This window comes from Rhipicephalus sanguineus, chromosome 5 (assembly GCF_013339695.2).
Source record: "Rhipicephalus sanguineus isolate Rsan-2018 chromosome 5, BIME_Rsan_1.4, whole genome shotgun sequence".
In the NCBI taxonomy this organism is placed as follows: Eukaryota; Metazoa; Arthropoda; class Arachnida; order Ixodida; family Ixodidae; genus Rhipicephalus; species Rhipicephalus sanguineus.
The window spans coordinates 203,534,484-203,550,789 of record NC_051180.1 but is presented as its reverse complement, the minus strand read 5'-3'; the positions used below and the strand labels follow the sequence as shown (position 1 = coordinate 203,550,789).

At 48.8% G+C, this 16,306-nt stretch overlaps 1 protein-coding gene across 1 annotated transcript in view; it reads right to left on the bottom strand.

Annotated features, from left to right (window-relative positions):
* Positions 1-3,837: 3,837 nt before the first annotated feature.
* LOC119395187 (uncharacterized) overlaps positions 3,838-16,306 on the bottom strand; it is a 123,239-nt gene continuing 110,770 nt past the window's right edge. Inside the window, exon 4 of the mRNA XM_037662465.2 lies at positions 3,838-5,662. Within this exon, the coding sequence (XP_037518393.2) occupies positions 5,295-5,662 (368 nt within the window). The 3' untranslated portion in view covers positions 3,838-5,294. The remainder of the gene's footprint in view (positions 5,663-16,306) is intronic.

The following is a 16,306-nucleotide window of genomic DNA, read 5'->3' as shown; positions in this document are numbered from 1 at the left end:
CATAGTTCAATCCAAACGTTCCTTTCATCTTGTTCACAATTTGTTCTAGCTAATAACTCCTCTATCATGGCTCCATTTCAATCATGCATTCCACAACGGTGCGTGGTCGGTCTTCTTTTTTTATTACATATTAATGATATACCTGAAAACGTTTTCTCAAAAGCTTTCCTATTCGTTGACGACTGCTTTGTATATCATAAAATTATTAACGCTCTAAGATAACAACATTTGAGTCTGATTTAAATAAAAAACATAAGTTCTGCCTCACTTGATGCATACAGCTTGACAATATTGAATGTAAATCTGCACGTATTCTCGTTCTAACGCAATCTGCCCTCTATATGCCATAATTATTACCCCCTTCATTCCTTCACACGCTATCGCTATTTAGGCGTTCATGTAATCAACGATCTTTCCTAGAAACAGCATATGCAATACCTGATATCTAAAGCTAGCCGCTCCTTACGATATTTGAAAAGAAAATGTTCCCTTCCACCTGGTCCATTAAAACGACTGCTACACACAGCCTACGCCCACACCCATTCACAATATGCCTCATCCACTTGGGATGCCCATCAAGCCACATTAACTAATAATAGAATTAGGACAACATCCCTCTGTTCGTTTCACTCTGGCTTATTATCATCGAACTGGTAGTGTTACAGTGATTACAAGTGCCCTTCGGATACCCTTGTTATCTCTTTGCAGAAATCACGCATTTCATTTTTGTTTTTCATAAACTCCATCACCACAAGGCATTTCATCGAACTCACCCTGCGCCATACTGTTCAGCTCGTCATGATCACGTGCATAAAGTTAACGTCCCCCGTCATAACAGCTTAGCAAGTTCGCAATCAATCCTTCTTAGTGCTTTAATCGATTCGAACAATCTATATGTATCATTATTTCGCCAACTGTGCTCGTGTTAATAATGCACTAATCAACATGAACTAGTGAACGCTATCAACCAGTATAACTGCGTGCCTTTTAGACGACATTCCCTGTACTCTTTGTATATTTAATCCTTATTACGCACTGTACTGAGTGTTTGTAATAATTTGTAATCTCTGTGAATCAATTTACTATTAATTAGCGTTCTTCCCTGCACAGCGATTTGCTACAAGTACTGCTATATTTATGTTGTTATCGCATAAAACTTCGTCCTCTCCCCTCTACAGCGTACACACTGTACCCTGAGGATACCAGAAACAAGTATAAAAACCATCCGAAGCAAACACAATTCTGAGCGAAGCAGCCCTGCGTTGCTATTGGAGATAGGCAATTCTTTGGCTTCATCTGTAGCTGTTATTTCTCCAGTGACTTTGAAAGAGCTGTTATAGCGCATTTATGCCGCTTATCAACAGAAAGAAATATTACAGGCAGTTCAGGAAACGTAGAAACTTGTAAATGCACAAATGTGTATTGGCTTTCATATTTTGGTGCAAAAGGATTCGCTAGTTTGCACCAAACGATCTCAAGGACGAGGGCGCTGACTTTGAGGGTGCGCTACGCATACCGAAGAAGCGGTTCTTATATTACGACTCTCATGCCACCGGTTTCTAAATCAGCGATTCTCCAGATACCATGCATGACTCACTAGTACACTGTTTGCCAGCATCTGGGAGGAAATAGCTTCAACAAAATTCCCGAAAGCGTGAGTGTGTCGCCCTTGTGGTTCCTCGCGCTCGAAACACCGGCCATTAAAGATGCACGAACAAGCCGATTTCAACGCATTAGCTGACTTGTAGGTAAGTTAGCAAGTAAGTATCTCCAGAAATGAGAGCTGACACGCTAACTAATTTTAGCACAAAGATAATAAAATTGAATTGGGGTATAATTGTCCATTGAAAGACGCAATTTCCTGCCAACGAATGTTGTCAACGATTACACTGGGAAAACAATGTTTTCTTAAGAGGTTGCGCCACAGTAAACTCACACTGCTGTACAAAATGAGCACTAATTTGATTTTAAAGCCAGCACGGGATGCGCGACAAGTTCCGCTATTCACAGATTCCAATGCGACGCGATGCACAACAGACGCTCTGCAGATGTTGCACACGAGACGCGGTATTTTGCGAACCGGGAATAAGATTTCAAGACGGCAACGCCTAGCGCTTCCACAATTACTGAGAGAATAACAGTTGCATGACTAACGTAATTTCTCACCAGACGTCTCATCAAAGCACTACAGTGCATCTGTCTCACAGCATTTTCAGAGCAACCATTTTGTACTGGTGCATCGTAAATGTAATCCCTTTCTTTTGTTGAACATATTACATCGGGAAGAATGGCAGTCGGTGTCAGTGCATGCATAGGCACTACAATATATTGGGAGGAATGCTCACTTCGCTTCGTTCAGCGCATGACTCTACATACGGTTCAAAATATTCATTGATCAAAACAATAATTATTACCAAGCACAAGCATGCGAACGCGGCTGAACTAACCACGTTTTCCTTTTGCAAAGTAAACTAAAATAAAACTTGCGTGTCTGAGAAATCGTCCATTCCTTTACTGGACTGCCAGGCAGATACTCGATAACAAGCCGTCGAATGTTTCTGCAATATGAAACTCTTTCTTCAAGATAAACAATTTTGTATTCTGTCACCCGTCATTGGTGCTGCCAAAACGTTGTGCGCTGTTTTATGTGTATCGCACTGATTTTAAACTTCGGTATGAAGCAGGAGCGTCCTTATAAGTGAAAGCTGCAACCAACACTGAGTGTTTCACTTCTCTGCTTTTCAACGTGAGCTACTTCGACGTCAAAATTTCAAGTACAAAGTGCAGGATAGTTGAACGTTGCCTCTTCAGCCATCCGTCAAACTTCATCGCAACACACCAGCGTAACTCACCAAGCTGCTTTGAGATACTTAAAAAATGTATTCAAATTAGTATGCCATATTTTAATAAACTACCGCTACCAGCGTCAGGACAGTGCTACAGTTATGATATCTAATGGAGTGGCCCACGATTCCTGAAATTCTGCAAAAGTGTCACAGGACCCGCAGGCCCATCACGTGTCGGTCTGCGCTGCATGAAATGACTGCGAAAGCATATCCTACTGCAATGCGAACGCTAAAAGCGGCTAGGCATCGCTGCCTCCTATGTCTGGACTTTGTCTCTTCCTCAAGTCCAACTTTCTATCTAAGCGGCAAATATTTATGCGCCGTTCTTCATGCATAAATCACCGGGAAATTGTGAAAGGGGGAAGTGCTAAGAATACCGGAATACATCATCAGCCCTCTTTTGTGTAAGTATACCACTGAAAGGTGGCACCAACAAACAACTTTCTCATGAGGACCAAACCGAATGATTCAAGCGTTGACTCCTGCCATCCGGGTTGCATGGACATCCGGTGCACAGCCTCCCCTAAAGACATGCCCCTTTTGCGTTGCCCCAACAACAGTGACAACGATCGATCTCCTGCTTGGGGCCTGTCCAGGCCTTCAAAAGGCTCGCACTCGCCACCTGCGAGGCCTTGACTACCACCGCGGTCGACCACCTGACTTAACAAGCTGGACGTACGGGCCTTTGCATCGACCGCTCCTGGCCTTTATCCGCGAAACGGAACCCTTTATTTTTATTTAACTTATGCCGTAGGGCATACTGGCGCCAATAAAAAAAAAGAGCACAGTCTGCACCTCTTAGCTATGAGTCGAAAAAAAATCAAACAAACAAACAAACGGCGATAGAAATGCCTCCGTCATAAGACAATGATCGAATGCGAGTGATGGACGCCTAAGCAAGGACGCTGAGTTATCGTGCAAACGCAAAATAATGTGACCACACAAAGCAGCATTGGATTATTTATGACGTTTGCAACGGGCACACACGAGATTATGCGTAAGCAGGAGTCTTTACTCAAACGGTCAGCTATTTATTACACATTCACCATGATCAACTAAGTAAATTACAAAATATATAAATACCAACTTTTCTTACATCAGCGGATAGCGAAATCCAGCAATTCGTTATTTCTTGGCTTGCCGTTACCAGACAACACATTTGTCTGGAAGGCGCTGTGATGTAACTGGAGGATGATCGAAAATGAAGGATAAGTATGATCCTATATATTTGTTCATTTTTGTCCCTTCTGTGAATTCACATCTTAAAACAGGCACCATATGGGCTGATTACAACGCCTGCTAAGTCAGGAATACCGCTGCAATGGCCACTTGAATAACTCTGCCATCATCGACACACTTCTAAAACCTAACTTGTGGAACATGGCGCTTGCTGACCATAAAACTGCGCGTGACACCAGCTGTGATATTCCTAAATACTGTCATTTCAGCCTGGGTCCACCTCTATCGCCTCTTAAGAGAGCTGTGTAGAATGCACCGAACAGTAAGCATTCAGGGAGCGTAACCAAGCCACCGGTACTGCGGGAATTGTTGTTTGGCGAATGTCGCCATTTGTAGTAAGATTTGTGCCCAGCTGGAAAAGCAGCCATAGTGGTGAAGTATAGCTTACATAGACAGTAAACGCGGCACTACAGCCAGAATGTTGATTTCGCAAGTGTGCTCCCCTGGCCCCCACTTACAGAACAGGCACGGTTCGCGAGGGATGCTCTGGCCATCAAACGCGTCTACTTGCAATAAATCAGACGCCACTTAATGGAGATACGGGAGTGGGCCGCACGCCTTCGATGCTGTCAGTGATCCTCAAGCCGTAGGTTGCCCGACTCTGATATTGGAACAAGGATGCGAACGTGTCCAAACTACGCTCTAGAATTCACCGCTCTTGTCCCCGCAACACCTTCGAAGGCGGCCCAATTTTGGCCAGAGAAAACATAGGACAGTGCGCAAGTAGGAAAATGTTGGGACTCTTTAACGAAAACAAAGAAATCGCATCAATTTTACAGAACGTAATACAAGGTCAGCTGTGAGGCCACAAACTGGCAAGAATACCCCTCTGCGGATTCGCGTTACAGATGTGCATCAACTCTGCAAGTGACGACATTAGTGCGCGCGGTTGCTTGCTTCCCAGTACAGGCAACCATCTCCCAGGTAGTCAATTGTGAGCTTCCTTGATAAACAGACTGACGAAAGCTTCTACTCACACAGCGTGAATTTTCCTTAAGGACAGACCGAAGACCGAATAAGGACGGAGGACATGCACAGCCGCATTACCAATCCAGATAGGTGCAAGCGGGCGTCCACGTCAGCGTGCCCGCAGCGAGCACACTGAGGAGACACAACGGCGTATAGTACCAGACAAAATTGATTTCTAGCCTTCCATCAAATGAATGCCACAGATGTGGCACTCGGGCTCGTCGTGTATTGCGTGTTTCTTTAGTCCATCTTGATGGTCGCCGGCGACGCTGGCTCTTGTTTCATCAAGCTCTTCTGGGAGAGAGCGAGCAGCGCGTTCAGGCTGTTTTCCGCGTCCGTTGCGTCATCCACGGCGGGCGGCGCCAAACCGTTTGGGTGGTGCAGGTCGAGTCCATTGCTTCCTGGTCGGTCGTGGCCATTCTGCATGGACGGGTGGGGCGGAGGAGCCCCCCGGACCACCCGGGACGTTCCCACGTAGTCGCCCCGGTCCAGCCTGGGAGGTCTTCCGCGTGGCCGAGGCGGTGGCGAAGACAGGTCCGTGGCACAGTGGCTGTTGCTCGATTCCTCGGACTTGATCTGCGATGCCAGCTCCTTGATGACACGGAGCCCTGCAAACATTTTTCTCCTAAATGCGACGTCTCAGCATGTTAGCTACATGTTACCAGCATGCACGCAACTTGTGTTACCCACTCCTAGTGTTTATTAGGAGTGGGTAACAAAGCAAGGACGGCACTAACGAGCGCCTGTCTGTAATGTAGTGCTCTGGGCTTGTTGGGCTGCGGCGTCCTTATGCTCTTACCCAGTTCCTTTGTTATGCTCCAACTAGCCCAAGATAACGCCGTATTGCCGTTCATCTAGTACAGCTCTCAGCATTGCTTAATGTGCACATAATCCTCTCTTCGCGGTATTCATGGTGGCGATTAGTGCACAGAGCAGCCAGGCACAAGAAGCTGGCTCTTGTGCGCCGTTTTTGCAATGCGCTTAAAGCGATCGTCATTAAACTGTTCCAACGCAACTAGCTCACCACCTTATAATCTAGGCGGCGCTTGACACACACACACACACACACACACACATATATATATATATATATATATATATATATATATATATATATATATATATAGGAGAAAGGTATACGCGTCAACAAAAAGCACGGTTTCGCCGCAAGGCCGAAGCAATGAATGCGATTGCAAGAAAAGTGGCCCGTAATAGACGCGCTGCTACGCTGCAGAAACACCCCCGGCCGCAACTACCGCGCGAGAAAACAGTAGAAGGGCAACGTTCTCCCTGCGCAAATATTAGAAGAAGCGAACGAGCTGGCCGACAACCTTTAAATGCGCCCGTTGCACTCCTCGAGCCATCTCGCTGGTAATGAAGAAACGCTTATAAGCGCCTGCCGTCTCTGAGTACTGCCACGATGCTACGCTGCAGAAACATATGCCCCCCGGCAGCAACTACCGCGCGAGCAAACAGTGGAAGGGCTAGGTTCTGCCTGCGCAAATATTAGAAGCGCACGAGCTGCCCGACGACTTTTAAATGCGCCCGTTGCGCTCCTTGCGCCATCTCGCTGGTAATGAAGAAACGCTTATAAGCGCATGCCGTCTCTGAGTACTGCGGTAAAGGGTGTGTATATAACGCTCGCCGTTAGCTACCTGAAGGATCTGCGTTTTTTGGCGTAGTGGTTAGTCCCACTCGCTGTGGAGCGAGAGGTCGCTGGTTCCATTCCGCGCTTCGGAAGCATTTTTCTGAAATATTTTTCTTCGGGACTTATACATGTATACGGTGCATGACGCCGGCGACGCCGACGGCAAAAACCAGCCGAGACTGTCCATGTAATTCCTATCGTAATAAAGCTGCTTATTTGTCGACGTTTCCATCAGAGACCGATCTGCATCAAGACGAAACTTACCAGGCTTCGATGCGTTTTATGTGGTCGTCCTCCGAGCCGAGAGAGAGAAAAAAAAGTAAGAAAAGGGAAGTAAAAAAAGCAAAAAGAATTTTTTTTTTGGAAAAAGAAAACAGAGTCGCGAACAAACCACGTGGACATAATTACACATAAGAACAAGTGCTTCCTGAAAAAAAAGAAAAAGAGCAAAAGGACAACAAAAGAAAAATGTGTAGATTTTCATAGATCGTCCAGGTGGACACATGGAGTACATTCCTGTCGTCGTCCGTTGTCGAGCTCCACTTTTCCGGCTCTCCCCTCATCACTTGTTCCTGAAGCTTGGACACGATAAGTGAGTACGTTCTTTTAGTCCATTGTCACGCCTCACGTCTTCGGCTCTACCCCCCCCCACCCCACCCCACACAAACACAGCTGCTCGTGAAGCCTAGTGAGGGGATGAAGCTTCATAAGAAGTGATACGCGCTTAAAAAAGAGGTCAACTCAAAAAGCTTAACACAAGTCCAGAAAAAGTGTAGAGGATAGGTACATTCATGCAAACCAGGCAGCCACGACCTGTGGCACAGGATAATGTTTCGGCAGAAAATACCCTTCAAATTATTGCCGGGGGATTGTCGTTCGAGTGTCAGAGTGGTTTCATTGTGGGGAGAATTCTTTGAAAGATGCCCCCTCTCTTTTCCTCTCACCGAATTCGCGTGAGGATGTTGCATGCCCGAAAGCGTGCTCCTGGCGATATCCGGAAATAAAAAACGAAAAAAAAGAGGGAGAGCTTCGGTTAAGATTATTATTATCTTTAATCTTCCAGAGCACGAATTGAAGACAATTTGATCGCACTGATATTTAGTCCAGCCTTCATTGTATTAAACTTATAAATCATATATGATTCGCGCTGTTAACGCTCCCTGTACCGGAGAAACCGCTTTGTAAGAGTGTAACCTTGATGGAATCAGATGGGTGGTTTTCCAAGTTTATATGTTGAGACAAAGGCAGATGCGGAAGTGAATTAACATGTGAACGATGGTTATTAAAGCGGGTGCGGAAGGCTGTGTCTGTCTGCCCTATGTATTGAATACTGCATACTCCGAACCCGAGATGGAAGACTGCATTATAGTTGTCACAGTTAATGTTTTAGTAAATAGAGTACTTGAAATTGGAATGTGTGCTTTCAGCAACGTTGCCTGTATGTGTTTGCGAACCTTGCAGCGAGCCTGGTCGCATGGCTCAAATCCAGTTGTAGGTGTCTTATCGGTTTTCGAAATCTGAAGCATTGTATGTACATTCAGCGTGTGTACATTCACTTCGAAAACCGATAAGACAAGAAAACCGTTAAGAAAACCGATTTCGCCAAGGCCCGACAGCGTGGTCGGGCCTTGGCGAAATGTGCGGACGCAGCTCTAGGTGTCGGCTTGAATGTGCGTCAATATTTTTGACGATCGCACTTAACAAGGAAGCGCTGTCGTCCCCGATGAGCGAATGGGAGACGATCCGCACGCGGGTTGTTTTACTCGAAGCATGGTTCAGAGCGCCGCGGTAGGGTAGTGCATGAGCGCAGTCATGTGGTTTTACTTCATATTTCGCAGGCTTCCTGTTAACGTGGGAAAAAATCGTCACGCAGCATGTACTTTGCCTCCAAAAGTTGGGTCAGTCGCTTTGGAATGCCCTCTACAAAGAAACGAAAAGGACTTGGCCCTCTCAAGTGAATATTCAAAATTGTGCACAATTGATCTTACTTAATTACCTAATTAGGCGGAATGTATATGGATGGATGGATGGATGCTATGAGCGTCCCCTTTAAAACGGGGCGGTGACATGTCTGCCACCAGGCTCGAAGAAAAAAAAAAAAAAGAAAAAAAAAGCTTCCTTGTTTCATGTAGCTTCCTTGTTTCCTTGTTTCATATACACAAAATAACGAGCGCCGCATGACGGCAAATCATGTCTTTGATTTCATTGAAGGATCCCTGACATCGAGATTTTTTGTTTGTGACTTCTTTACTGTAATTTGTAGCCGTGTTTCTGGTAATTCCGATATAGAATCGTAAATGCTCCAACGTTTCGTATAATTAGTGCAAGCGACGTTAATTGTGACCAATGTGAGCGTCACTACGGAGCGCCCGCCTAAAATCGTAAGAAACTAGCGCCCCACAGCGGAGGAGCGTCCGAGACCACGTGCGCTCAAGCTTTGGTGACGCTGACAGCGCAGTCTTCAAATCGGGGCCCCAGGCGCGATGAATAATGAAATGATGTGGGTTCTTCGGTATGAGTTAAGCGTGTTGAGAGCGCGTTCCCTCAGGAAAAAGAGAAGCATTCCTGATGTAAGCAGTTACAGTCACCTCGAGAGCACAGCGAGAGGGGCGAGGAACAATAGACCACGTCGGGTACCAGTCGTGGTTTTGTCTGTGCCCCACAAATGTCCTGCGACGTCTACAATACTCACTTTTCTTGTGGAATGTGACAAGGGGCCTTCGTTTACGTCACACTAGAAGCGATGTCACGAGGTGCTCTCAACTAAGATGAGCACTCATGTTTACTTTAAAGGGACACTAAAGAGAAACAATGAATTGGTTTATATTGATACAGTGTGCTCGGAGAACTCTTGTGCAGTTTATTTCACCACCATAGGTTTATTATTAGAGGAGAAAAGCAAGTTCAAAGTTTCATTTTTAAATTTCGCGCCGGACTTTGTAATTCGTGACGTAAAAGATTTCAAAGAGCATTTAACGTATTTTGGCGCCATTGGCTCGACGAAATTTCCACAAACTCGTTATGTCAAGTCTCTGACCCTATCAGAGGACAATGTACTTCAATTTAACCGATTAGAAACTACGTAGGCCCAAGCAGGCGCCGTCAAAAATATGTGACATCACGGCAAATGGTGCGGGAATTCCAAGGTGGCGTCGCCACCTGTATTTTCTTTTCGCGCGTTTTCTCGCTTATTAAGCGTCTTCTCGCAGCAAGCGTGGTGTTTTTGGTATCGTGGAAGGCTACTTTACTAATACGAGAAAAATCGTTTTGCTATTTAGTGTCCCTTTAAAACCAAATTAAAACGCCTAAGAGGCAACGTTCGCGACTAATAATCGGCCAGAGGTGGCCACGTATGCAAGGCAATCAAACGACACAAACATCTCGAGGTTTCACTTTTGGTGTCAGGGGTCCTTTAAGTCGCAATTTTTAAAATGCTTGGCTAAAATCAACCAATCGTTGCGGAATTCACATGGTTTGATGCCTGGTGCAATTCTGCCACGCAATATGAGATGTGCTCCTCGCAGTACGTGATAGTATTACAGGTTTTTTTTTTTTTCGGAACAGTTTGAAGCGCGAGGGTGGCTCTGCGGTAGAACACCTGCTTGCCATGAAGAAGTCGTGCGTTCGATTCAAACAACAACCGAACATTTTATTTATTTACGTCTATCTCGAATTTTCGCTTATCGACAACGCTGATTTTTCCCTCACAAGCAACCGCGCCGACACCGCGATTTCCGCGAAACGAGCTCTCGAAAGCTATGAAGTTCAAATCTATACCGCATGGAGTGCGCGCGAGATGCCAGCTTTCTGTGGGATGCATACGGTTTGTCGCAAAATGGTTATTAAATCTTGTGTAGCGAAGCGTTTGAACTCAGTAGTGGGTCGTTCTCTCGAGGGCCTTCTAGTGGGTCGTCCTCTTCTCTGAGAGCGCGCCCCTCGTGCTGAGAGTCGGCGCCGGCTTGACTGTCGCTGTCGTATATCGTCGCCGAGTGCCCGCTAATAAACGTCTTTACAATTTGGTGGAGAGTGATGTGCCTTCACAACAACTTCGGCCCTGTTTCGATGTCCCCGGCGCTGTCCTTGCGCAGCGCAAACCTGGGACGTGGCATATGCAAGTCGTACGCTTACTAAAGCCGAGACCAACAACACCGTTACGGAGAAAGAATGCCTGGCAACCATCTGAGCCCTTACGAAGTTCCGACCTTGATTGTAAGGTCGTCCATTTGATGTCGTCACCGACCACCATGAACTGTGCTCGTTGTCGTCATTAAACAGGGTCGAGGGCACAATTTTTTTCGGGGGGGGGGGGCACCTCCTTGATTTGAAGGGGGGGGCCGGGCAGGCAGATGTGGTCCAGTGTCATTTTGGGCTCCCTATGTCATAGAAAAAAAACATGGCTGATCCCTCCGTCATAGCAATCGGTATAACACGAAAGTGAAAAGTGTCTTCACAGAAGTAGTGCTTATTGTGTAGTGGTATATGAGAGCTTGTACAATGTCTATTCGTGTTTGGCAGCTAGAGCACCGTTTGACGTGGATGCACCCATGTTGACAGCATGTCTCTATCGCGACGACTAACGCCCATCATCATTATTAAACCGTTATGGTAGCTGACGTTGTGAACATATATTTGGACACAGCGAATCGTGAATCCCGCGTAAGGATGATATCACAAGCTCATAATCAACACTCGTACCCGGTATGCGCTTCTTCAAAGCGTCGTCAATTAAGGAGAGAAACGACACGGTGTGCGCTTTCTAGCGATGGGTGACCGACGCCTGCGCTCATGCATGCACTACCACACACTGCGCTTCAGCAACACGGGAGGTAGAGGTTCGTAGCCTGAGCCACAAACGCGTGCGTCCCGCTGGCCTCTATCTCGCAGGCGCGGCTCTCGCTCCACCAAGGCACGACATTCGCCCGTCGAAATCGCGTCCTTTCTGCAACGCATATTGCAGCAGTTTTGTTAGTCGGTGTTCTCGCAATTGAAGCAGTCGGACCGCGGAGAAATCCCGTTGGTGCACGTGGAAGCTGCATTACTCCGATGAGCCGACGCACGCTAACACGAAGCCAAAGGCAAAGAACGTAACTGCGTCAAGGGTGCCTCGGCGACGCCAGCGCGGCCAGTCTACCTCTCTGGTATCGGGACGCTTTAACCATTACCTCCGATATCGCGTTGCAATCTCGGAGTAAGCACTAGTAAGTGTCGATCGTGAAGCATTACTTCTTTTCACACCTCACAGACGGCGGCACCGCCCCGCTCCGCCCACCGCGAAAGAGAATGTGTGAAAGACATAAGGCGCGTTCGCGCCGTGTCTAGCATCTCCCGAGTTAGCTTACTCGGTAGGGGGTCGGGCGCTTGCCGTCGCGGCCGCAACGTCGTGGGTTCGATTCCCAGCGGGGTATCTTTTTCTTGGTTTTTTTCTTTCTCACCCGTTGGCATCCATTTTATCAACGTCATATCCGTGACGGATGTACTTGGTGGACCCCGGCATAAAACACTTTCCTGTTAAAAAATTACACCATCTCCCGCTAAAGGGGACCATGAGGCGATGCGAAGCCGGAGAACTTGCACGATCGCGTTCCGTTGGCGTTTGTTGGGCATGCTACCGACCTCGCGTCGTGGAACGCGAAGAGGGACGCTACGCGCGTCGTATCTTCCACCTAGCCTGGCCGTTAATTCTCAAAGGGCGAGCGGGGAACGCGGTCGACAGGCGAGCGAGAGGGGGGCAGCGTAGGAGAGGAGAGAGAAGGGGAGGGGACGCGCATGCGCTCGAGCTCATCACGGCGTTGCGCAGGAGAGAATTTCGGCATGTCTAGCCCGCGTTTCAGAGGAAGAGTGGAAAGGGGGAGGGGATAGGGGAAGTGGAGAGGGAAAGTGGAGAGTGGAAGGGGAGAGGGAGAGTGGAGAGGGTAATAGGGAGAGGTGAGTGGAGAGGGGTGTGTGTGGAGAGGGTATGCGCATGCGCAGTAAGGGTGGTCACGCCGCACACCACCACCACCGGATTGAGCTCCGCCTTAAGATACTTCGCATCTAAAAAAGCTTCAGGGAGGGGGGCATGGGCCCGGTGTGCCAACCCGCCCCCCCCCCTCCCGCTTGGCTCGTCTCGCCCGTTGGGCACTTCTGCAAGACTACGACCTCCGCGTGCTGTACCGCAACGGACGCCAGCATGCTGGCGCCGACGCCCTGTCGCGCTCTCCCTTGCCTGACCACAACGCCCGCAGCTCAGTGTCTCACTTGTCGTTTCTGCCATCGAAATTCACACCATCGCTACCGAACAGCGCAAGGATCAATGCATTGCCTTACTGATAGGCTTGCTGACAGATCCATTGGCCACACCATCCACTCGCGCGTTCCGTCGTCAAGCCCACGGTGTAAGATATATACTCTTTAGCTGTGGACACTTCTCGGCTTGCATGCAGAGCGCGATCGACCAGATAAAGTAACAACGGCGCGCGTCTGTTGGTGCGGTGACCGCAGCGGGTATCTAGCGGCGGGAAGACGCAACCTAAAGAGAGAAAATGCTTTCTGCACCGTTGCTATAGCAACCGACGCAGTCGGCGGCAACGCCGGCGTCCGCTGCATGTCTTGTTTTTCGCTCGTGAAAAACGCGGTATGCGTTTCGAACTTGGAGTAGCTGGCGTGCCGTAGCCGCGTTCGCTGACTAGGAAATTCAGATTTCCCGCGAAGCGCCAGTTGCTACGGGAACGCGTTTTTGTGTAGAAGTTGCATCATCCCGCCGGTAGGCATCCGCTGCCGTCAGCGGTCCGACGTGTCTGACGGGCTCTCGGCGTCGTTACTTTATCTGGTCGATCGCGTCTCGCGAGTGTCCTCACCTAAAGAGTATATATCTTACACCGTGGTCAAGCCCACCATTTCGCCGTTCGCGACAACCTGCTGCACCGACGCAATTACAACGGCGAGGGCCGCCAGTGGCTACTAGTAATACCCCGCAGTCTGCGTTCTGACATATGCGGGTCGTTCCACTTTGATCCGCAGTTTGCACACTATGGGGCATCGCAAACCTACCAACGCATTCACCAACGGTACTTTTGACGAGGGATGTACCGCTACGTGCAGAAGTTCGTTCGCTCATGCATCGACTGTCAGCGCCGCAAAACTTCAACTAACCTGTCGCCGGCAGGTCTGCAACCTCTACCTTGCCCTGGCCGACCGTTTGGGCGCGTTGGCATCGATTTGTATGGGCCACTTTCCTTGACGTCCGCTGCCAACCGCTGGGCCATCGTCCCCGTCGACCACCTCACGCGATACGCTGAAACTGCCGCCCTCCCGGCGGCTACAGCGCGCGACGTGGCCTCCTTCCTGCTCCACAGATTCATGCTGCGTCACGGTATACCCCAGGAGCTGCTCAGCGATCGAGGCCGTGTCTTCTTGTCGGAAATCGTCGAAGCCATTCTCAATGAGTGCAACGTTGTTCACCGCAAAAGTACTGCTTGCCAGCCGAACGCTTTAACCGCACGCTCGACGACGTGCTCTCGATGTACGTCGCCGCCGACCTCACAGATTCGTATGCCATTCTGCCCTTCGTCACGTACGCCTACAATACCGCCCCTCAGAGCACTACTGGTTTCTCACCCTTTTTATTGTACGGCAGGCATCCGTCGCACACAATCGACACAATCCTTCCCTACAAGCCGGATCGATCTAAATGTGCGCCTATTTCTGCCACAGCCAGACTTGCTGAGGAGTGTTGCGAGCTCTCCAAGACCTTTACCAAGAGTGCCAGAAGAGCATTCGCGGTGACACCACCACTTCTGCGCCCACGTTTCTCCCTGGAGCGCTCGTATGGCTCTCGGTCCCTACTACTGCAACTGGCCTCTCTTCCAATCTGCTGCCCAAATACCGTGTCATTGAACGCACGTCAACTAAAGGATGGAACCCATCGAACCATCTTCGGACATGCGCCGTTGAGGGCGAGTCATTGTCAACATGGAGCGCCTGAAGCCCTAACATGACCCGCTCATAGTGACAAAGTGCTAGGTCGCCAGGCGGCTCCCTTTTGGTACCCGGGGTAATTGTAGCGAAGCGTTTGAACTCAGTAATAGGTCGTTCTCTCGAGCGCCTTCTAGTGGGTCGTCCTCTTCTCTGAGGGCACGCCCCTCGTGCTGAGAATCGGCGCCGCCTTGACTACCGCTGTCGTATATCGTCGCCGAGTGCCCGCTAATAAACGCCTTACAATGGAAAATGGAGGAAGCAAGGAAACAAGCAAGGATGGAGGAAGCAAGGAAACAAAGACACGGGAAGTTACATAAGTTACACAGACTGGCGCTGACTTCCAACTACGTTTATTGAAAAGCACGAAGCCAGCTTTCATGTATGTGCGTATGTTACCAACAACCCGAGACGCATCATGGGTGACAAAACAAAAACTGCGTCTCTTTGTCAGTTATATGCTTCATTATATAACCTGCCGTGAGCCAAAACTCGCAAGGCCGAGTGTCCTCTCAGGGCGACTGTTTTCAAGAAGGGCACCTGGTAGCACCAGATGAGTGTCCACCTTCAACGCCCTTTCAAATGTATTGCCTTCAGTCACCCTTTCATGATAATAGGCTCAAGTGAACTGCTGGAGACTGGATGCCTCCCGTTCAGCATTTTGCTAGATTTCAGGAAGCTATTCTACTCCATACCGCATCAAGGCCTCTTCAGTGCTGTACGTGAGTGCATCGGACATTCGGGGCAGCACAGCTTCTAGAACTCCACCGGTTGAAACAGCGGAAACTTCTTAGAACTTTTATAATTTTTATGCGAAGCAGCTTTTGCTCGGGGCTGTGTCCGTCCATTGGTGACCGTCCGCTTTCTACCACCTAACATAGTCATCTGTAAATATTGAGCGCGCGCTCGCGTCAAGGAGACGTCTTATTCATCATGTTCTTCGACCGCCTTGAAGATGATACGTGCCGAGCACTTTAGGGGCCCGGGCTGCCGTATGCTGTCCTAGCTTGGCGTAAGGGGCTGGTTAAGACGCTGTGGTCTCTCCCCCTTACACTATCTCAGCAATCACATGATGGCGTCGGGGAACGAGATTCTGCAGACGCGCCATGAAACCCCGTGGCGGGCTCCAACAAGAGTTCGGGATGAGTAACAGCAACAGCAACTACAGTGAATTCATGGTGTGCTCCACTTGCAAGGAGGCGTTGACATCGGGCAAGGTGCCCGTCGTGAACGGAACTTTAGGTCGACCCATGCGCTGCTTCGCATCCCCACATGATTCGCTTTAGTGGGAGATGGTGTGATTTTTTACTTCCAGTCAACCGCCATCAGTTTTAAAGGAGAACATCACGTGTAGGAACGCGGTATACGTTGTAGGGAACGCTGCCGGCGGCCCAGTAAAAAAATTGGGAAAGGCTTGCGGCGCGTGGCTCGGGGCGGCTGCGAAACACATGAGCCTGGCCCGGACCCGGCAGCAGTAGAGATGTCTCTGTTGCCACCCTGTTCTATATGAGGGCTAAGGCCGACCGCCTGCCCTGGGGCCATAATGCATAGGGTCCTCAGATGCACCGATACTTTGCAAAATATTCTTAGCCTCAGTTGAGAGGCGTGCAAATGCTCGGGTTGCTGGCTAAGAAGTAATTATGTAGATGAC